This window comes from Serinus canaria, chromosome 3 (genome assembly GCF_022539315.1).
Source record: "Serinus canaria isolate serCan28SL12 chromosome 3, serCan2020, whole genome shotgun sequence".
NCBI classification, from domain to species: Eukaryota; Metazoa; Chordata; class Aves; order Passeriformes; family Fringillidae; genus Serinus; species Serinus canaria.
Window position 1 is genome coordinate 49,539,890 of NC_066316.1, and position 23,790 is coordinate 49,563,679.

Here is a 23,790-nt window from a genome sequence, read left to right on the forward strand (position 1 = left end):
ACGCATTCCTAATCTAGTGAGTAACAAAAATGTCAGGTAGCTCTTTACCTCAGAAAAAGGGAGCGGATTCCCTTCCCATCTTTTTCTCCACAGGATTTGGCTCTTGTTTTGAAAGAGAATGGATCAATTTTTAATTCTGTATCAGGTGAGACAGAGCCATATTCACTGCTGCTACTTGTATCTTCCACCAGAACAGGGACAGGTAAGGATATGCTCCGAAGATACTCTATTTGTATAGGAATATTCAGAAATTAGAATTTAATATTGCCATCAGAGTTTTGAAGTGAAGATTATTTTTTCAGAGGAGACAGAAAAACTCCAGCCTTCCCACACACTAACACAAAATATTAGGGAAAAATTGACAAAAAACTCCTAAAACTTTTTTGTCTGGGATAGAGTTATCTTTCAGGTATGTTTTTATTCCTGAAAGATGGAAATGCTGGGCTTCTTGTGAGTTCACTCACAGAACTTCAACACTGAAGTGAACGTGCATCTCCTATCATGACTCCCAGCAACAGGAAATCTTTTCTACAGGGTAAGTTGTCCAAGCACCTTTCTAAGATCTTAATATTATGGGTGTATATATGTACACTACATATAAGTGTAGATACTAAAACATATATAAGATACATTTCTTCATCAAATTCATTTGTACAAGTTTAATTAATTCATAATCATTGACTAATAATAATAAACATGCAGTTAAGTTATAACTTTTAGTTTTAAATCCAGAACACACATTACCACTGCAGGAAACTACTCATATCTGTTTCACATGTGCACATTTCAAAATGTACTTTGATATCAATTCAGCATGAAGTGTTGTGTGTGTTCAGTTCCCTCCCACTCTCTCCCAGTTCATTTCCTGAAAGAGATGAGTATCCTGTATCCTGGTCTGACATGGGGTCCCAAATGCATTTTGGTTTGTCAGTTATAGAATTTAATAAAAAATCCATTGTATCATTCTCCACAAACCTTGGCTCTGTGGCTACTATAAAACAGCCATTGGTTTCCACCAAATGTCCCCATAAATGACAGGACAGACCTACATGCCTGTATCACCCACCTGCCTGCACAATTAAGCCATAGTCTGGTAGGATTAAAAACAGTATTTCAGATATGCACAATGAATTAGATGTTCCTAATAGAGAAGGGTCACTTATTTTCACAATTGTGACCACTTCTCTTTCCATCTTTTTAGTGTTGACAAATTATACCAGGATAAGTGATAACTACAGCATCTACACAGGTATGTTTTTGATGGAGAAGTAAGTGAAAACTCACCATTTGTGTTAGCTGAAAGGACTGTGTGAGAAAAGGAAAGAGAAAAGAGAAAGTTAAATATGCTGAAATTTACAGAGAAAAGTCTAAAGGGTAACTTCTCATTTTTATGGATTATCTCAATTCTCTTGGCTGCAGTCTCCAGAAGTGCAATTTATTGCAATTTAATTTTATTCTGAGGGGGTGGAAATCACAGTAAAAGTGATCATCGACTGTCATCTCCTTTACCTGATATTTTTCTTTCTTTAAGTATCATGCTAAAAATATACAGAAGATATTTTCCCAAGTATATATCCACACACAATAGAATATGTTTTTACTGCTCTCAAAACTCCTTTGCTACTTTCCATAATTTACAACACTACAGGAAATGAACATTTCCTGAAATGAAATTTCATTAAACAAAAATAATATGGTGTCTGCACATTTGCTATGGGACAAAGATTAATTTTTCTTATGTAGAAAACTCAGTTGAGATTTAATAGCACATTTTAACCTTACACAAAATATACTCTATAAAAATATTCTTTCAATGAAACTGTATGAAAATTTTAAAAGGGAAAAAAATGAAACAAAAATGCAACAACCATAAAAACTGCACAAAATCACAGACTTTTAAAAAATACTAGAAATATTTATATAAATTGACTTCTGTGACAACATGATAACATAATTCTGCTGCAACAGCATTTCTGCAGTAAGCTGCTGGTAGAGAAGGCCACAACTGAGCATTCACATGGGATAGAGATCCACTGTGTTCATCTTAAATACTGAATCAGCAGTTCCAAGAAATAGTACCATGGGCAAGAGGAAACTTCCAGACTGAATTTAGCAATGCTTACCTGAGAGCTTTGAAGGAGACTTTCTCTTCTTGCTTGAAACCTTCAAGAATTCATCTATAAGTAGCTCATGAGCAAAAGCTCGTTTATCAGGATCTGGTTCAAAGCAACGCAATATGAAAGCCTTGGCTTCTGCAGACATGGATTCAGGAATTTCTGGGTGTATTTTAAACATCCCCACCTGAGACAAATAAAGGAAGAAACAATGGCCTGAACTGTTCTTCCCCCAAACACTAAACAACATCAAAAAACTGCTTAGATAGTAGAAGTGGTATATCATTCTCAGGTTTTAACTTTAACTTTATACAACTGGTTTGTTAATTCAGAGAAAAAACCTCAAACTATTACAAACTGCATAAACAATTACATTTTAAAACCCCCACAGTTGCAAGTAGAGGCTCTTCACAAAGTAGAAAATTGCATCTTTTTCTCAGTTTGGTGTTGTTTGTTTCTTAAATACACAGGCTGCTGAATAGCTGCTATCTCTCTACTAATCTATTCAAAAATACACAGAATCAGATTATTGTTCTTAAAGGAAGCACTTGGATATTCTGAGGATGTTATCTCCCTTTCTTACAACCTCTAATTCTCCAGAACAGTCATCAGATTTCTTATGTTTAGAAATGTGACTCTGAGCTGTACAAAGAAGATATCTGACCTTAAACATGGCTGCTTGCGGCTCTCCCAGTTCATAAAATGGGGGTTTCCCTGTTGCCATCTCAATGATTGTGCATCCCAAAGACCAGATGTCTGCAGCCTTCCCATAGCCACGTGGCCCTTTGTCTATGATCTCTGGTGCCATATACTGGAGGGTACCTGTTTAAAACATACTTTCTTTTGTTAACTTAGGTGTAATAATGCTGCAAAGAGACAGCTAAAAGACAAGAGGAACAAAATAACTGAGGAGTGAGCAATATTAGAAGAGTTAAAAATTCTCCTTTTATTATTAAAAAATTGTCCTGTGCATTCTATATAAAATTCAAAATACTGCTCAAGATATTACTTGTGCTTAAAGCATTTGGTATCACCTACTGATCGGGGTACTGCTTTTCAATGTCAATGACAACTGCTAAATGTTTCAATGAGCTTTGGATCAGAGATAGTTTTCATTTATTTTTTATATCTTAAGAATAAAATATGGTAAAGCACTCTGAATTGTACCCAGAGAGGGAAAGGAAGAGAAACCTGAAATCTAAACCTAAAAGTGTAGGTGAGATGAACATTTTCTTCTGAAGTAAGGGAATCAATGTGACACATCATCCTGCATTCTGTTCCTTTTACAGAAGCAATGGAAGAGCAAAGGAGGGAACAGTCACTTCTCATTTTACATAACTACTTAATGCAGTGCCACTGCATGATTTAACACCCAAGTCAAATTATCAAACAGAAGGAGGAGCAAGTGAATGACAGGTTCTGTAGATACGTGATTCTGGAGATTAAGTCAGGATGTCCTGACAGCCAATCATGAAACAAAAAGATCCACAAGATGAAAAAGACACAAGCACAAGAGAGACAGACTCAAATAAAGCACAGGAGAGACACAGCTCTTCTGTTGTAGAGGACTTTGATGTCACAAGTGGAACATCCAAAACAGCACTCTCTTTGAACAGTGCATGCAAGTACAGCGTGTAGCTTAAGATTACATATCCAAAAGTTATTCTTCCAGTAACCTTTTATACTGATTTGAAGTCAATGAAAGTTCAGCAGTGGATTCTGACCCTACATACACAGTTCGAGTGAGGATAAGAAAAATCTCCTCTGGGAACATACCAGTGAAGGTTTCAGTACAAGGATTGATTCCTGCAAGTCTCTTTGAAGTTCCAAAGTCCGAAATCTTTAACACTCCACTGTATGTGTTGATAAGCACGTTATCACCCTGAGGAAAAGTACAGGCAGAGCAATTATTTTTCTCTACAGACCCTTCATCTAAGAAGGTTTTTGCATAACCTGTTTCTACAACACATTCTTTACTAAGTGACTTCTTAAGAGAGGAGATGAAAGAGAAATCAATAATGCTCCTGCCTTATGCAATCCCATTAACAAAACCTTCATCTCAGAGTGAATTTCCCCTCTTACCAGAAGGAGTTCAGTTAAAGAATACTAAAAGAAGAAAAAAGGCTTTTTTTAAAAAAAGCAAGCCAAGCACTTTTTCATGTGCAATCTCCTTGGAAAAGAACTTGCTAATTATACCATCTACAATCTTCTTCACTTCAGTCAGATTTTATGAAAATTCAGTCATCTCTTTGAAAACAGAAAGTATCTACTTTATCACATATTAGGTTGCTATATATGAAATTTCCTAAAACAAACAAAAAAACCCCCCAACATATTTTGTTGGTGCAAATTGAAATCAACAATGGTTCACCTATGTAACCCATGGTTCAGAATAACAGAGAGCTTCCAGAGAAAAAGTTTTTAAATTACAGGACAAATAAATGGTTATGCAGTTACATAACACAGTCAGGCTTCATTCTCTGCAAATCCTTACCTTTATGTCTCGATGCACTATTTGATTATCGTGGAGGTATTTTAATCCTTCAAGAATCTGCTTGGTGTAAAAGCCAATTGTCTGCTCATTATTTTTTAATGGTCCCCATTTTGATCGTAGAAGAGCAGAAAGACTGCCTGTAATTTTGGAGAGCAAAAAGTGAGAATAAAAATCCAATTAAATTCTGCTTTCTCCCCAAAGGAAAAAAAGTAACAACAAGCATCAATCCCAATCTAAGTGTAGGCATCTCATCTATAACCAAAGTCCTCTCCAGTCAAATGCTTTCTTGCATCACCACTAGACTGTGCAATTAAAGAGAGAGTCTCAGCATCTCCTGGGCAGTTTGCAAAGAACTGAAGCCCCTGGGAAGGACTTGCCTTGGAGAAGCTCATGGAGGACTGTTTCTCTTGGAAGGGACCCCATCCGTGCTGGAGCAGGGTAAGGAAGTGAGGGGTCTTCCCCTTGAGGAGGAAGGAGTGACAATTACCATGAACTGACCACTTTCCCCATCCCCCTGCACCACTGGTAGGAGATGGGAGTGAAAATCCTAATGAATCTAAGTGCAGAAAGAAGGGAGGGGTTGGGGAGTGTGTTTCTAAGATTTGGCTTTATTTCTCATTACCCTACTCTGATTGGGTTGGCAATGAATTAAATGAGTCTCCCCAAGTCAAGTCCATTTTCCCTGTGAGGGTAACTGATGAGTGATCTCTCGCTGCCCATAACATGACCCATGAGCCTTCCCTCTGCTCCTCAGCCTCCTCCAGCTGAGGAGCAGAGGGACAGAGTGGCTTTGGTGGGCACCTGGGATGCAGCCAAGGTGAGTCCATCACTGATCTGTAGGTAAATGGAGCTCACTTGCTATAGCAGTGATCTGAGATTTATTGGTAGCACACCATATCTTACTACTCAAGCAGTTTGAAGACACAGTTTTCCCTATTGATTTCAGAAACAGACACTGTAGAATATGACACCTGTGTGAAATAGGTCTCATGGCCCTATTATATGTTTTTATACTTTTAAAATGCTAAAAAACCAAACAACCTAACCAGTCTTCTCCCAAAACTTACCACCTGGCACCTGTTCCATGAATATTTTGATGAAGCCATTCTCACTAAGAGAACCTAAATACTGGACAATGTTCTTATGTTTGAGATGCTTATGCAAAGCTATTTCTTCATGCAGAGGTTGGGAGTATCTGAAAAGCAAAGAAGCAGTTTATTCTTCATCTTAGTGAAGAAAGCCTTGAAACAGCTTACATTGAAAATGAGTATTTGTTAAATGAATTTAACAATACTGGTTGAGACCGGCACATAATAAAATATTACAAGGTCATATGTAAATACAAATAACATATACAAAATATATACAATATTGTTTATTCATACACACAAAATGTTACAAACATGAATAGAGTGAGGAAAAAATTTTCTGAAAAATAAACTCCACTCTAACTCCAAGAGATTAAACAGTTGTGAAAGTGGTTGGATTCATATTGGTGACAAAGTGAACTAGTAAACTATAAAGCTAGTGTATAAATAAAAACACTTCAATAATGAAGATGAATCACCATTTAAATTTTAAAGTAGAAGCATTTGCTGAAGGCTAAATGGGGTATCAGAGTAAGAAAACAGAAATAATTAATGGAGAGATATTTAAAAGAACAGATCAAAACAATTTCACCAAATTATATTTAATCCAGGGTAAAGTATTTTTAAGACATATGCTTTTCAACAGCCTTTTTGGCAAGAAAGTTTCTGGAGTTAGGATCTGTCTCCAGCATTGCTTTATAACCATGTGGAGAAGTAAGACAAAACTCAAATTAGTTTTTAGTAAACCAGAGCTCAGCAGGTGATGTGCTGAGGTGATGTATTAGGTCCACCTTGACACTCTTCCTAACTTAGGCCTGCCCTAATGCTTCCCTTGGAGGTGGGTCAGCTGCCAGATTTTGTGTATTTTCTGTGTATTTCTGGCAAAATGTAGACAATATGCTGATGGTCTGGTAGCTATCTTCTCTAAAGCACTAACATCTGTGGCAACGCTTTCAGGGTAGCTGAAATGAAGGACAGGTAGATGAAGGACACTGAACTCCTTCTGCCAGTCCAATTGTGAAAAGTAGTTACAGCATTTGCAACTGAGGTTGTTATGGAAAAAGTACTTGTGATTTCCACTCCCTTTTATCACCTCTCCCTCAAAGAGCATCAAGCTACTAGTGGAGGTTGGACTCCTAAAATAGTGTAGGGAAAAAAAAAAAAAGGTGGTGATCTGAAAATCCCACTGGAGATCAATTGTTGCAGAAAATAATTATTTGGTTAATGAAAAGTATGATTATGCAATTCTGAGTCAGTTTACTAAAAACTAATTTGAGTTTTGTCTTACCTCTCCACATGGTTATAAAGATTCTGACTCCATTGTTAGTCATACAGAAATGCAAAATCAAAGATTGTATTCCTGAGTTCTGCTAATGAGATACTAATTCTGGGCAGCAGCAGAAAGACCATTATAATTCTTCTTCCTGCACTTTTAAACAGCACAGTTGAGACTTGAGCAACAAAATTATTTTGCAAATAAAGTAAAGCCATAAGAAAATTTTTCCCTAGGATGAAGCACTTTTTGGTTTAGAACTTAATCACTAGAAGACTTTAAATGGTATGAACAAAAACTCTAAATCTTCATCATAGAATGGTTGGAGTTAGGGAGAGACTTTAAAGCTCCAACCCTCCTGACATGGGCAAGGATATCTACCACTGGACCAAGTTGCTCAAGGCTTTATCCAAGTTGGTCTTGTCAGTCACTCTTCCCTTATCTGCCACTGCTGTAACCCTGTCACAGAAGGCCAACAAATTTGTTAGGTGTGATTTGCCCGTAGTGTTGCAGTGTCTGCCGTCACCAACCATCTCAGTATTTTGCATGTGCTTTAAGACAGTTTTAAAGAGGACCTATTCCATGACCACAATCAGCATAGAGGTGAAACCTTTATTAAGTTCCCTGGGTCTTCCTTATTCCCTTTTTAAAAACAGGGGGTTTATTTCCCTTTTCCAGTCAGTGGCAACCCATGGACGCAACTCTTCAGGCCCCATGGACATGTGCATATTCAGGTTCCTCAGATGCCTCAAACCTGATCTTTTACAGAGGGTGGTTTTTGATCCTCCCAATCCCTGCCCTTGCCTCTTGTGAATTGGATGGTGTGTGGCTGGAGCAATTCTTGAAAACTCAGCCTTCTAATGTCCTGGATAACCAGGTCTCCTGTTTCTTCCTGGAGAAGGTCCACATGTTCCCTAGCCTTTCTTTTATCACCATGTACTGACAGAAGCTTCTCACAATGCCCTTGTCATCCCAGGCAAGATTTAATTCTCTTAGGTACTTCTGCTTTCCTAATGTGATCCCTGGCTGCTCAGACAATATCCATTTTCTCTGTATTCCTCCCAGGCTACGTGTCCTTGCTTCCACCCTTTGTGGGCTTCCTTTTTGTGTCTGAGGTTTCCAGGAGATGCTTTTTCCTTCAAGCAGCTGTCCTGGCTTTTTTTCCTGATTTCCTCTTTGTTGGAGTGGAGAATGTGTGTCTGTAGTCTAACATTTCCTGATAAGTATATTATTCAATAGCTTTTATTCAACATATAGCAAAATTGAAGACTCACTGTTTTTTGCTTAGAAATATTTTAATTTCCAGCCCTGCATGACTCATAACTTAAATATTTTTTACAAATTCAAAAGGTGGTAATTCTTACTTATAAAATAATACAAATTAACTTCAGAGATTGTTTTCTTTCTGTAGACTTCTTTTAAAGTGTGAAAAGATCAGGTTACAATTAACCAGAAATGAATTAATAAATGTTTCTTACTTTGCTGTTAAAAGAATAATACTTGAAATTCTTTCTTGAAGCCTCTAAACATTTAGATGAAAGACTAACAGCTTCCTAATAATCTCTCTTTGTGGTATGCTTTGCACACTGAACCTGAAGCCTTTTCTGTTGAAATTCTTTTAAAATGTGTATTGGAGAAGAAAAACGTGGATTTTTTTTTCCTTTGAAGTAGTTACTGCTCTATTCAGGCTATTTTTCTATTAATCACAGTTTTTACAAGAAAATTTATTCCAACATACACAGAACTTGCAACTATTTTGAGTCAACAAATTGTTTCATGTACTAAGGCCATACTTTCTGGGAAATTATAACATATATTGAAGTTCAACTTGGAATAACAATATAGAGGATGGAAGGATTCCCCTCTCCATAATCTAAGTTCTAGTACCTTTAAAAGATTATGAAAATGGAGAAATTATTAGACCACATACCCATTTGACCAGCCAATCTATAAATGAGGTCCAAAAGATTAAGAAGTGTTAATTTTTAAATCAACGAAAAAAACCAAGTCAGAACAGAACCAAGTTATCTATCAAAAAGATAGACCCATGAAAAAGAAACTGAACTAAGCTTGACAGTTTAATGCAGTCAGTTTCACTTTAAAACTCTTTAGATTTCACATCACTTTTATCACAATATTTCTGGAAATCTATGTACACAAAATAACATAAGACTATGAAGACTGGAAGACTTCAGATACACAAATACCAAGGACATTAAGTGCCCGGTCCTGACATGGAAACCTTTATACCAGAGAGAGGGTTACACATCCGTAGAGAAACTCAGCATTAAAAAAAAAATTAACAAAGAGATTGTTCCACATGATTTATTCTAATGTTGAGGCTTCAAAATATTTGGTGCAAAAACAAGAAAGAAAAATGTCTTTATCAACAATTCAGGCCCAGAATTATAGGACTGCACAAATAATGAATTTCAGTAGGTCTTTAATAAGGACATGCTGGAGGATGTTTAGGTAGATAGGGCTCATGACCAGGTGTTTGAAGTAATATTCTGCACTTCAGCTGGTTTTTTTGTTTAGATTTTGTTTTAAAGAAAAAACACTAGTACCAAACATCTAAATTCTCAATTGTGATCACAGTCTACTCCACAACTTGGAAACATCCAATTACAAAGATAGGGATGACCACTATATACCACAGACAGGTAATTTATTGGCAGCTTTGTGGAAGAGGCACTGCTTGATCAGCAAATTGATTGAACACATTAACGATGAAATTATGTCATGCCCAAAATTCGGAATTAGCCAGAGTTACTCTACCTGCTGTCTCTCTCTGGGATTTCTTTGATAGCAATTCTGACTTGATTGCTCAGATCTCGTCCTGCATACACAATGCCGTACGTTCCTTTTCCCAGAATGACTCGCTCACCGTTCTCATCATACTCATAATCATACTGCAGAGCAAACAACAACAGCAGCAACATGAAATGGAGCAGAAGGATAACACTTATTCCATCTGACCCTGTGATCACAACTAAGGCATCCAAGACGCTAATAGCTTTCTGCAGAACTCAGAGGGTGGAGAAAAAAACCCACTTTAAGATGACGGCTGGGTTGCCATGCAGATACACCAGTGTTTCCCTGTGGCTTCTGAGGTAGCTTTTCAGGGAAGAGCTGAGCTGGGCTGTACCCAGTGGGTGCAGTTCCACCTCGTGTCTCAGAGAGCAGCTCTGCCAGCAGGAGCTGTACAAGCAGAGCCGACAACAGAGGGCACTCACTCTGCGCCAGACAGAGAGCCCGGCTCCTGCTCGGGCGCAGGGAGCAAGGCAGGACACACTTAATCCCTCCCAGGGGCTCTCCTGACCTCCCCACGGCTTCCAAAACCGGCACAGCCTCAATTCTGACACTGCCAGGTCTGCCAGCAGACTGTTAGTCAGCACTGCAGCGCATTAAGCATCGTTTCAGCTCAGTTTGAATTTCAAAGAGTCCAAGGCCGGCCCCAAAACATTTATTAGAGAGATTACCAATATGTCCTCTTGTGTAACACAGACAGAATTTCACAAACTCACTCCTGTGCTAAACCCAGTAGCTTAGGCCCAGTTAAAGTATTTTTTTATTTCTTGCATATAAAGACAGCTATCTTTTTAATAAAAGAAAGAATTTGCTGCTTCTTTTAGTAGTTTGTTTCAACAATGAATTATTCTCATGGTAGTCATGCCTCTTAATTCAATTTTTTTGTTGTCATTATTAAATTACATTTTTATTCAACAGAGTTAAGAGACCATTAGCACATTGCTATTTTTCCTGCAAAAATACTTATCCACTGTAATGAAGTCACCCACTGCTTTTCTTTTTGCTAAAATAAACAAACAGGCACCCTAAGGTTCTCAACAGAGGCTCTTTTTCTCTGCCACAAGTCACCCCAGTGGTTTCCCTGTGTACAATCTCTGATTTCAGAGAGAGAATGTTATAAAATGTGTTATAAAATGCCAACATCAAAAGGGGACAGAGGGCTGTCTGTATTCATCACATAGCACTGACTCTCTCAGTTAGTTATGGATGTCTCTAGAGCTTCAAGACACCAGAATTTCTTGTGTTAGGACAGGGGCTTAGGTATTCTATTCTATTCTGCTCCCTGCTACCTCAGAAAAGGCTTAAACACCTTAAGAGCTGCATTGCACCCAATAGACTGGTACTCCCTCTCCAACTATGTGTGTGTTCAGATAAAACTCCAGGTGAGAACACAGTGTTAACAGTAACTTCACTAATTAACTTCATTAATCCCTAGAAAAGGAATGAATAATTTACTTCAGTGAAGTGCTAGACTAGAGGCCCATAATTTTGCATGTTGAGAGAAAAAAAGTACAAATACCTCTAGAGAGTCTCCATCACATTCCCCTTCCTCTGTAGTCTTCCCCATTTCTTCAGTGATACTGTTCACCATGTCAAAAAATCTGTACCAAAAATAAAAAGGAGAGGAAAAAAGCAAACACACACTTGAGACAGTAACTTGAGAAGTACAGGAACAAAGTAATGAAGGGACTAAGATACGAATTAAGTACAGTAATTACTATTTTAGATTACTACATATTATGTAATAATAATGTATATATAAGTATAATTTATACAGCCAGTATAAATTCAGTATTCAAGTTTGCTGGTCAGAAGAAAAATTTTGTTTACATGGCTATTTATCCATCAAAATCTGAAGTTTTTCTACTCCTTTTACATGTGCAAAAAAATCCATGATATCTGAAATTATTAGTGGAATTAGTATTTCAAAATCCACAGCTCGGTTGAAATGCTCATCCTATACCACCATTTCTTTATGTCCATTGAAAGCACTGAAGCATCATGAGAAGTGCCAGGAAGTTTTGCTACATTTGGAAGAGCTTTTGTAGTGTAGGAATGTTAGCTTCAAGTTTTTCCTTGAATGGAAAGGATGTCTATTTCATAACCTTTCATTTAAAAAAATACTATTATAAATTCTACCCTTTTGAAAGAATGCAAGTACAAAAACCATGTAATGCTAAGATATTTCTAACTCATCTCTTCAGAATAGCTCAGATGTGAAGAGGAATGAACATGGTAAAAGAACCTATATGAGTTGGAATGGACGAAAGAACAAGCTAAAGGTTGGGCTTTGAGGTGGATTCAGTCATTAATAGAGAGTGCTGCAGTGCTTTTAGGCAAATTTATGGCCATTTTAGCACAAAAAGATGTGAAATTTCCTTTGGGAATGCTTCCAGAATCAATTCAACACCTCAGCCTCAAGCTTATGGAGCAGGAACACATCTTAGAGAAACTGAGACATCCCTTAATTTTGTTCAACAAAGCTTTGCTAAATTTCCTTCAGGGACACAAGTACAATCTTACTTATGTAAACATATGCTAAAACAAAGGAAATCAAGTGTGCTGGTTTTTAATTGTAAGTAAAACCATATTTACAGTTACAGAGAAATCTTGACCAGACTTTGTTGATACTCCAAATGTTCTCAATTCAGTAAGTCCTTCTAAAGTTTAGGATGCTTTGTTGAACTGGGGGCGTTTGCTTTTAGTAAGCCGTAATATGATAAGTATTACAAAACTAGTCCCAGAAAGGTGTGTGTAAAAAATAATTAGATCCATAATTGTCTTTGTTTCTAATGTTTCCCTGAGCTTGTTCTTTGACCCTTCCTACGTCAGATGCCCAGAGTATTAAGGTACACAGCGTGCTGTGCATTAAGATTTCATACAAAAGAACTGATCACTGAGGATGCTCAGATCAGCTTTCACCATAGCTCTGAAACAATCAGTCCCTGTTGTGCATGCAGGGATCTATCCCATCACAGGCCATGGCTTTTTGAAATAACACTGTGACCCACCTTCTACAATGAAGTTCTGTGCAGAAATAGATTTGAAAGTCATCCGAGTTGTGCAGCACGTACAAGAAACAGCACCGTTCTTCAAACTTTGAAATGCTGAAAGAACGGCCAAGAAAGTTATTGAAAAATGCATTTAGACTACTAAGACTTCTACCAGCTTTGTCAAACCATACAGATCAACCCATTTAACATGGGAAAGCACCAGATTAAATCTGAGAATCCATAGCTTTTCCTTATTGTAAAATCATTCTTTTGTATCCTCCAAAGTTCACATTCTGATGTTTGCTACCATTCAGCTTGCCCCACTAGTCTACACACTGCCCAACAAATAGTAGGAGCAAAGAAATTCATAGGAATATTTCCATTGACCTGACATTTTTGTCTTCAGTACATTTAGGTAAGGCCCTTTAATTTAACTCCTGCAACCAGAATGAAACATCCTTTCAGAATCATATTAGAAAGTGAGACTTTGAACTGAAATAATGAGTTCTTTGTGCTTTAGACATCAGCCAGAGCTCAATCTTGAACACAAAATTTTCTACTCAGCTCCTTGTTAATTGGTACTTTGATAGTAAATTAGAAAAGTGTTTTTAAATTAAATCAGCATCTAAATACGAGGTGAATTACTTTATTACACTTGCCCGCTCACGTCTTCCTTCAGTTTTGGTTTTATCTGCTAAAACTGCAGAGCAAAGATAAAAGAGGAGGCATGTATGCCATTTTCTTATGGATGCATGACTGTCTCAGTGCAAAAACAGAAGAGGCGCAAACTCTTGTACAGTTGCCAGCTTTCCACCCAAGTAGGCGGCAGTTCGTGCAAAGATATTCATTCACCAGAACTGTTTTATATGCATGTCATTACTCTGCTCCTTATAGAAAATATTAAATGCAATTTGAAATAGCTCTTTCTGTAACTTTGTTACATATTGAGTGCCAGCTGTCAAGCTGATGCAGTATAATTGATTCTCACTATATTAGAAAAGGATGGAAGGAAATGGATGGCTAGAGGTGTTACAAGGGAAAATAATGCAGTATTTGAGAAATCAAGCCAAATTAAGTCTCCTTATTAAGCTTATTAATATACTGGAAATAATCCATTGTCCTAATTAAATCAATCTATTTTAGATGGATCAAGACAGCCATCATGTTGCTACTTAATTTGTAGCACAATAAAGTAGAATTATGTATTATGTTGTGCCAAAGAATTGGTGATTTGATTAATGTAACAGGGTGGGGTTTTTTAAGTATCAAGAAATACTTGTTATTTTGAGCTTTAATAGGTATTTAAGATTGTCTGATCCTTGTTCTCCTTTATGGTTGCTCTATTGTAAAATCCTGTAAGTTTTGATGAAAAATGACTCTTCAGAGAAGCTGGGGGGTCTGCCTTTCATAAAGCTGCTTATTAAAAGGGTGAGCTTCATTATAAGCATATTTGTCTCTGGGTGTGTTGACTCATTTATTTTTACATTAGGGAAATTCATAAATGCTAACTAGTGTACACTTTTAGGAAGATAGTCACTGTCCTGAGCTTATAAACTAACTTTTAATTCAAGCTTTTCAAGCATATAAGTAAACTCTTTAGAATTGGAGTAACTGATATTAATAGAATTATTCATTCAATTTCCATGTGCATTGAAACATTTTACTGACTAAATTGTTAGTTGAAACCTGACATGCCCAGAAACCACTGACAAACACAGTAGTGAATAAAAGGGTAACAATGTGGAGTGTACACATAGGCCAGGGAAATTCATAAATATTTAAGACCTTTAAATGAAGGTTTACATTGCTTATATGTTGCTTTCCTCCCTGGGAAAAAAAAAAAAAAAGAAAAAGAAAAAAAAGCTAAACTAGAAAAAGGAAGACTAAAAATCACCTGAATTATAAAAAGACACAGGATAATTTGCTCAGGAAATGCCTCACTATGACAGTGCCCAAGCAGACATAGTACCCACTGACATCTATGGCAGAAGAACTGGTGCTGAATTCACTAAACTCCACAAACAAACAGGGAAACAAGGGCAGCATGGCCTTGTGCCCAGCTCATGTGCATCCAGAACTCCCCTTGGTCTATAAGAAATACTGCAAATCCTGTAGCTATTGATTACTAGTACTTCCACATGAAGCAGCAGATTCAACGGGTGAACACTGGCAGGAATCTCAGAAAAGGAGCTGTGTGGAACTTCAGTGTGTTTTCTAGAAGTCTAGCAGTAATGTTAGACTTCTAATGTTGTAATTAAGTAGTCTGATGAGATTCAAAGCCCCAAGAACTTGGGATGGAAGACAAATATCCTTTTCTCAAGCTTGTCTAAGTTCTTGAGCTACAAAAAAAAAAAAAAGATGCAGACCTCTGAAGCACTTTCCCACAGAAACAACATGAGTAGTGGTTATTTCATAATCCAGGACTTCTTCTGAACAGTGAGTAAAAGCCAACTTGTAGTTTGGCAAATTTCAGTCAGCCACTTTGTTTTCCATTGGAAAAATAAATTTCCTACCTTCTTGCTCATATGCTGTCAGCTCTGCAAAAGAGTAGGAACTTTGCTTGATAACCTAAGATGCAAAGAACCTTGAGGAAACAACCATGTTCCAAAAAACTGATAAATCCTTTAAAGAATAACAGCAGGTTTGGGCTGATTCAATAAGAAACACTTGTATTGAAGAGGTCAAGAGGGCATATGGCAGAAGCAGAGGTATTTTCATTGGCACACGAACTGCAAATCAATGAGTTTCTTACTCTAAAGCCAACTGCTATGACTTCCTGCATACAGAGTGTGATTTAGCACTGCTCTGCTCAGGGAGTTCTACATACTTTCCAAGTTGTTTTGCAGCTCTTGAGAGCCGAACCCTATTACTTGTGAAACAAAATGCTGATTACACTGGCTGTTACACAGCAGGCAGAAGAAGTGACCCTCTGTCACTGCAGTGAAGTATTTACCAAAAACGTGAGCCATTTCAAAGCCAGGTGTCTCCTCAGACCCGCTGTCTCCTTATGGAGTACCATAAATATTTATGGAGGTCTTTGTCATAAAAGCCTCCAAGATCATGTACAAAGACCTGCTTTGTACATTAAGGCTGCATTTCCAAAGCTGACTCTTCCTAGTCTAGAAGGGCTGAGAATCCTTATAAAGCTGAGAACTGCCCCTTCCTAGACCGCTTTAAGTCTAGGAGCCTCAAAGTAGCCAAAAATAGTCCTGATACAAAAATAGATTAGAAGTAGGCCTAGTTCAGCAGGGTCACCCACCCCAAACAACACTTGCCTTCATAAAAGTAAGAAAAAAACCCTGTAGAATACAGAAAAATTAAGTGATCAGAAACTTGCATATATTTAAAAGAAGAAGAAAAAACCGCATTCAGCTTCATGCTATAAAATAAATATTTCCCCCTGCAGCTCCTCATGGAGGGAGCCAGAGAGTTCTCTAAGAATTCACAGTGACTCTTGGCTCACTGTAAAGTCATCTGAGTTGTTTTGGACATCTGTTCAGATGAACGGATTGGAAAATCAATTGAAAATTTAAATTATAATTTACAGTTTAAATAACCAAAGCAGGAGGCTGCACCAGAAACTGTACTGACCACAGCACGGCTTAATAAGGGGAAGGAAAAACCAAAATGACAGTAAATAAACAAATAAATTCTTTCTTTCCCTCTTTATTTTTTTTAGAAGCACACAAAAACATACTGTAGCCAAAACCCAAACCAGACTGAACTAAGCATATTGTTGCAATTTTTGCCTAAAATAAGCTGAATCCCACAGGATTGAATTCCCATGCCTATTGATAGTTTGGTGTTTTTAAGTTACTTTTTGGAAGGAAAAAGAATCATCCATCTGTGCAAAAATGTCCTGCAGACATAGCAACAACTCTGTGTATGGAACAGTTATTATTAGAACAGAGTAATGACTATTTTAAAAATGTAAGTTTTCTGGACCTTTTTCATCTAATTACACTAAAAGGAAAGTGGAAAGTTGCAGGATGACAAATATAGATAAATCCTAGGGAAAAAAAAAAAGATACTAAGGTGGAGAATAGATTGCAAGAGGTTACAGCAGTGATAAAATATCACAGTCACTCCAAGGTCTGCAGCAGCAGCATAATACAAATTCATTCAATTACTCCTTGTATTTCAAAACAAAAAAGGAAACAACTTACCTTACCCCCCTAATAGAAGCAGCACAGAAGTTCCACTCATGGATACCTTTCTGTAACACACAGTAAAAAAATAAATAAACAAACAAAATATTCCTCCTTTATATGAAGAGCCAGTATGAATATCTTCTAGAATGAAACTCAAGAAATGGAAGGGGAAACACTCAAATGACAACAGTCTATTTATTTATTATCTGTTAACACCTATTTTTCAAGGCATTTTTTTCACCTGTAACAGAAGTTTGACATGGGAGGAATTTGGGTTATTTCTTCACCGTTTATGCTGCAAACACAATTTACTACTTTAGAAAACATTCAAAAGAGCAGATCAGAAGAGATGCCAGTACACTCTTGTTCAGTTACTGAACTTGGGATCACATGTAATACTCACAAAAGGAGGGGGGAAAATATTCCACCTCTGAGAATAATGAGAGCTTGCCCTGCACACTCAATCCCTTTGTGTAGGGGAAGGCCAGGTGGAGAGAGCTACAAGTAGAAAGCCTAATGCAGGAGAGCAAAGTAGAAAATTCTTGACAAATAGAAAGAATTGCTCAACTATGAAGGCAAAGTGTCCAAGGAAACAGAAAGGAGACGATTTCACTAGGAATCCAGAAGAGAGTGATAAAAATGCACCAAAGCCCCTAAGAGCTGCTGGAATGAAAACATGACTGGAGGAAAGAAGCCACCTTATGAAAAAACAAAGGGCCAGGCCTCATTTATTTTCAGATCTTTTTAATTTTAAATTTACAAAGCTGTCACATTCAGCAGAAGTGTATTCAACAGTTCTCTGTAGACAGTTATATTGCTCTATGTTTATGTTCTATTAAAACTTTACTGTAGCAAACAGAAGTCTTTTGTGTCTCCTAAAGAAAACATTCTCCTTTCAGGAAAAGGTGGAATTACACCTCCTCACAGCCCTGGCAACACTGGGATCCCATTACAAAGAGCCCCATATTTGAAGAACCTTTCCTTTCTGCAGCTGAATTTCATTTGTCATTTTAGTGATCTGAGCAAGGGCATACTATCAAACAGAAACATAATCAAATGTATTCCAAAAGAAGACTCAAAAATGTGTAGCTTATAAAATGAGTAGTGAAATATACAGAAGTCAGAACAGATACACCACTGAAATAGTTGCACAATGTGCAGAAAATGACAGTGGAAATTACTCTCACAGCCCTAACAGCTTTCTATGATGATTTCTACATCATTTTTTTCCTCCTCTGTAATTTTTTCCTTCCCGCTCAAATCACATTAAATGTTGTGATGCTAATATGAAATGCCTAACACAATGGACCAAAAATACAAGCAAACATCTTTCTTGATGCACAAGTTCCATAACTATTATAAGTGTAACGTACAAAGCAGTAGCTTCCATATCTCTTCAATGTTAAATGGGGTAAGGGTTTCTTTAGAGGGTAAAGGAACAGAAGAGAAGCCCAATATTAGGAAAAGCTGGATTTGCATCTTAAAGTGGAAGAACTAACTGATGCTAGATATGGCATGCTTGTGAAATGTTGCCTGGTTCTCTCACATGAAGGAAGATCAACTCAATCCCTATGCTAATGAGAGGGGTTTCTGCATATCCTTTTACAACTCCCTTCATATACAAAATCTGCTAGTTTTCAATTTTCCATGCTTATAAACTCTTTTCAGACCTTAGCTATTGGTGTTTGTCCAATTCCCACTATTGAGAATAATCTAAAATCTAAATAAATTAAAATATACGTCCTGAGCAGCAGAAATGCTCAAGAAACATAACAAGAAGCATTAGTATTGGTTTTTTACCTGTCATCTACGTGCAATTAATCTCTTAAATCTTAATTATCACACAAAGTTCTCAAGCAATGAAATAACATAAAAGTTATGTCCCTTCATGATCTTGCCAAGGTTTGAATACATTGGAGTAAATATACGAGGCGTGCTATCCAAATTCAGCATCTGTTCTTTGGTTAGGCAAAAAAAATCATCAACTACCCAAAACAAAACTCAAAATGGATTCAGAAGCCAAAGCCAAACAGAGACAGGCTGTTCTATTTCAAACTTACAAACAGCACTGCTGCATTCCTCTAACCCCATGCGGGCAGGGCTGCTAAAATTAGGGAATTGCAAGGCGAAGGTAATGTGCCTTCTACAAAATAAAATGCTGTCTGATTTTTCTTGGCAGTTGTTTATCTAAAAACATAAATATTAAAATACATAGCTAAAAAGCAATAGAAAAGAAAGAGGCTGCATTATTTATCCTGGTATTGACTGTCATTTGTCTATTTAATACATAAGTGCCAGCTGCAGACTCCACTGAGTTTCAGTTTGGATGTGAAATGGAAATTCAACTTCTTTGTGCATGAAAGGAAGTTCATACACTTTGTAACTCACAGATCTTATTCTTGGACCACTGACTAAACTCTGGAAAACAAGTAGAACCATTAATTTATGTGCCAAAATGAACTGAAATCTGAAGCAGGAATTGCTAAAGCTCTGACAGACCTATGGCTGAACTTGGATAGATGAAGACATTTCCAAGCCCAGCTGTCTAACACGCCCTTGCAGCAGAGATAGGTGGTGCTTGCTTTTTAACCAACCCCAAAAATGTTTGTTTTCAGGCTACTAAGGACCAAAGTATGAGTCTTCCTCTGTGCAGTAGACTGACAGAGAAGACATCCTTTTCCTTCACAAAATCTCTTAGCAAAGACAAATATTGTACTGGTTATATTCAGCTGAAAAGGAAGCTGGTGTCTCCAAATTCTTCTAGTCCCTTTTCTCCCTGCGAGGTTTCTGATGGATTCTAAGGACTCAGACAAATTGCAACAGACCATAATTGTACAGCTGAAGGTGTAACTATCAAATTGCTCATCGCATTCTTTCAATGGGTATGATGGCTCACAGGGTACAGAGTTCAATCAGACTCCTGGCTACTCAATAAGCTCACCACAGTAAGGATTCTGGGACAGAGCGAAAGTACAAGGAATTCACCTAATGTCTAATGCCAATGATTAAGACTAGGCCAGAAAAATAGGAAAATCCTGTTCTGCAGAAAATACCCATGCCTGACATCAGGAAGGAGAAGAGGAAAATGGAAAGAAATGTTTAACATGCTCCCTGTCTTCTGAGCACCAAACAGGCAGAGACTAATACATTCAAATCCTTCCCCCAGACAGAGGGTAACTGGGCAGTCAAATTACACAGCTATGAAAAAATGCCATTGCTGAATGTATCAAGCAAAATACCCCAGTAGCTAAATGATAAATGAATGCATATTTTGGAATATGAGTGCACGTGCTCCAGGAAGGTTAATTCTAAGTAGAACATGGGAAGTCACGGCAATGAGGTGCCATGTGTGGACAGTACACCAAGCCTACTTGTTTTGCCTAAAAAGAAACCTACACCAAATCCCCACACTAAGAGATATTAGAATTCTTCTTAAAAATACTGTAAGGTAAATCTCAGAGAGAGAAAGGAAACCCCTTAACATAAACACTTTGTTAGCAAAAAAACAAATGTGTATGAAATGTCAACAAATTCAGACTGAAAACTAGAAGACTTAAGGTCTTTTCACTTCGCCAGCAATATCCCACTCTTTGTTCTTCTACAGTTGCAGTGGAATTATCAAACCACTTTTCAGCATGACTGGTGAACTGTGAAACCTATACTAATATTTAAAAAGAGCTTGATCATTTTATGGGAAATATTATATGGGGAGAGTATCTGCAACACAGGTAAACAGACCTCAACAGCCCAGAAAATTCCTTCTAGTCATCTGTTCCTTCTTACACTACAGTTAAGCCACTTAACAGAATGAAAAGTATTGTGTGGAGGTGAACTAAATATACACACAAAAAAGTCCACAAAAAAGTCCACAAAAAAAAAAAAAAAGCACATTCAAGTAGTCTCTAAACAGAATAAATTCTGAATACAGAAATACTTTCCAAACAGGTATTTTAGAATAGCAAGATTAAGTCTGTAGTTCTGACAAATAATTATTTTCTGTATGGTAAATTTTTGTTTTGCCCAAGAACTGCATACATTTATTTTTTAAATTATTCTCAGAGGCTGAGCCTACTTCAAAAAACATCAGTCAGTATAAAGCACAAATAAATAGAAATTTATTGGTCTAGGCAAACATTTCAGTTTGTTCTCTAAATATGCTTTTTCAGCTGCCATTTACATTTTCTCATTAACTCACAACAAAAAATCTAAGCAGTAGAGTGTCACTGTATTTTGTGTTGAAAAACATTTCTCCTTTTACAGACTGCTAGCATGAAAGCTGAAGATTGGACTTGCTAGTGTTAGGTTAGCAATTGGACCTGGTGATCTTGAAGGTCTTTTCCAACCTAAATGGTTCTATGGTTACCTGAAAGACATGTCTTCATTGTCTTATCCTGCAGGCAAACAAAATGCTCCCATGGAAGAATGATCAGTGCTGGTTCTTACAAATCACAGCATCCCTGGTTTTCTGCCTCCAGCTGACTGAGTCTCTTTTTTTTTCATATACTCCTTCATTTTCCCTTGCTGACTTCCTTCTCTAAGGTTCTAAGACATCCTCCCTGTCATCCCTCTTACCAACATTTTGCTTCCAACACATCCTAGAATGTAATAACCACTCTAGGCTTTCCTCTCCACTTCCATCTCCAGATTTTCTAAGCTCCTTTCCCAATATGTCTGGCTATCTCACACCTTGATGCACAGACTTCTCAGAATTTTCAGTTTCTAGAGCATCCATCGATCCTTCTGCCAACTACTTCAGCATTTGATTGATTCTGCTCCCATTTTACTATACCAGTCTCTATTACTTTCATATTAAAGGAGTATTTATCACAGCTGACACATAAAACTGCAAGGGCAGGAAGAAGATATTTCTGTAAGTATAAGTGATTTTATGCTGCATTATTGGTACAATGGCATTAAATTGTAAATTACTTATGAAATCTTAGGCAACAGATTTGCTGTATATTCTACAATGGCTTAAAACAACTTGAAGGAAAATGCAAGTTATTCTGAAAAATTATGGAAAACAAAAAATCCTTTGAAAATTAGGACCATGTTAAGCACAGCAGAATATCTCAGCATCTTCCCGTGTGTTACTAAAACACTTTTCTACTTTCCAGAATCATAATTAGATGCAACTGGTCACATGCTACATGCCTTAAGTACCATGAGACTTTTAAATTGTGAAAAAAGTTACAACTACAAACATACCTTGTCATCAGGGAGCACGTGCCAGATGGATACTGTCTTCTCCTCAGCTTCACTGTTGATGGAGAGATATGAGGGCTGATAGATTTTTGTTGGTTCTAATATTAAAACCTTGCAGAAAAAAATTTTTTTCAATAGTTAGTACAAAACTGGTAGAACTTAAAAAGATATTGAAAACTGTTAAAACTATTTCTTTGGTCATACCATAGCAGGAAAAATAGGGAAATAATGAAATGCAAAATTTTAGGTACTGGGCTAGTTTAGTGTGGCTGCCAGTAATTTGAGATAAAAAAGAAAAAAAGCCAACTTCAATTTTTTTACATAAGGCTGTTATGTGTCAATTGGTAGCATGTATCAATTTTGCAAATTATTTTTTTGAAAAATGCCAGGTTTTGAAATCTGTCACAATTCAGTCTCCTACAATGCCACTCTAGAACCAACAAAACCACTCTAGAACGTCTCTCTCCCATGCGGAGAAGGTCCATGGTACACCTTGACCATCTTTTGGTAGAAGCATATTTGAGTGAAGCAGAGAAACATATTGACCTACAGCTAAACTGAACAGCTTTTGATTTAGGCCACCATGAACTGTAGCCACTAGATCAAATTATTTTCTCAAAAGTAACAAGTACCACTGCAAGAGGCTGACAGCTGAAGAGAATAGAAAATGTTGTGGAATAAGAGAACAAAAACTAGAAGCAACATTTAAAAGAGATGAGATGCAACAATGACTGACTAGGACAAGTCGGTCTACATCTTTTCAAAAAAAAGTATATAAACATCAAGGTAGAAAGTCTTGGAGAGAGCCATGGCTTAGAGTGAAATCTAAGCCATATCTCCTCCTTCAGAGCTGATAAGCACAGAGATACACTGGAAGTAGTGCAGTTCTGAATTCTGAAAAGTACCTACATATTTAACTCTGTAAATTATAAGCAGCGGGAATTAAAATGTGTTGCTTGGCATCTCACCTACAATTTGTAAAATCTGCTTTAAGCCATTTCACAAACTGTGGTCTTTATCCTTTAACAAGTTGTCTGTGCACTGTCATTCCTTCCTCTAAATGCCAAAGTGATGACACTGATGCTACTAGGTAAGAGAGAGCTAACAGCTAAGCTAGTACCCATGGACAGTGGAGCTCATAAGCTCAAACTCTCAGAATACACAGAACAATGCACAATAAGGAAAAAGGAAAAAAAACTTCTTTTAGAATAAACTAATTGCGATCAGGGAGATGGGAGGGAAAAGAAAGTTGCTAATTTTCATTTTGTTGACTTGTTGAGCTGTGTGATTTTCATTATGAATAGCGTTTTTGTCTTATGACAAAATCCCATATCTCTGTCTGCAACACCAGTGCAAAATCACAGAACAGATTGAGTTGGAAGGGACCCAGAGGGATCACTGAGTCTATACAGGGATGACCTTTGCCTTGTCAGCTCCACGCTCCAACCAACTTCCTGTACAACACCATCAAACAAGGTGGACACTGGATTTATCTCTTGGCTCATGCTATCACAGTGATCAGCTTTGGTTTGCCTCTGAATATTAATAAAAATTCAAACAATTTTATTTGGACAGTTTTATAAGTCAGAGGCTACTGTAAGTATGAAATTGAACTATTCCAGCATCTAAAATCTAAAAGGATTATGCCTTGTCTTGTACAA

At 37.2% G+C, this 23,790-nt stretch overlaps 1 protein-coding gene across 1 annotated transcript in view; it reads right to left on the bottom strand.

The window, feature by feature from the left end:
* MAP3K5 (mitogen-activated protein kinase kinase kinase 5) overlaps positions 1-23,790 on the bottom strand; it is a 98,531-nt gene that overhangs the window by 15,777 nt on the left and 58,964 nt on the right. Inside the window, exons 11-22 of the mRNA XM_030235598.2 lie at positions 22,133-22,240; positions 16,940-16,989; positions 12,792-12,887; positions 11,300-11,381; positions 9,748-9,881; positions 5,676-5,803; positions 4,609-4,745; positions 3,891-3,996; positions 2,779-2,936; positions 2,124-2,301; positions 1,285-1,305; positions 49-226 (exon numbers count right to left, since the gene is read on the bottom strand). Of these exons, the coding sequence (XP_030091458.2) occupies positions 49-226; positions 1,285-1,305; positions 2,124-2,301; positions 2,779-2,936; positions 3,891-3,996; positions 4,609-4,745; positions 5,676-5,803; positions 9,748-9,881; positions 11,300-11,381; positions 12,792-12,887; positions 16,940-16,989; positions 22,133-22,240 (1,376 nt within the window). The remainder of the gene's footprint in view (positions 1-48; positions 227-1,284; positions 1,306-2,123; positions 2,302-2,778; positions 2,937-3,890; positions 3,997-4,608; positions 4,746-5,675; positions 5,804-9,747; positions 9,882-11,299; positions 11,382-12,791; positions 12,888-16,939; positions 16,990-22,132; positions 22,241-23,790) is intronic.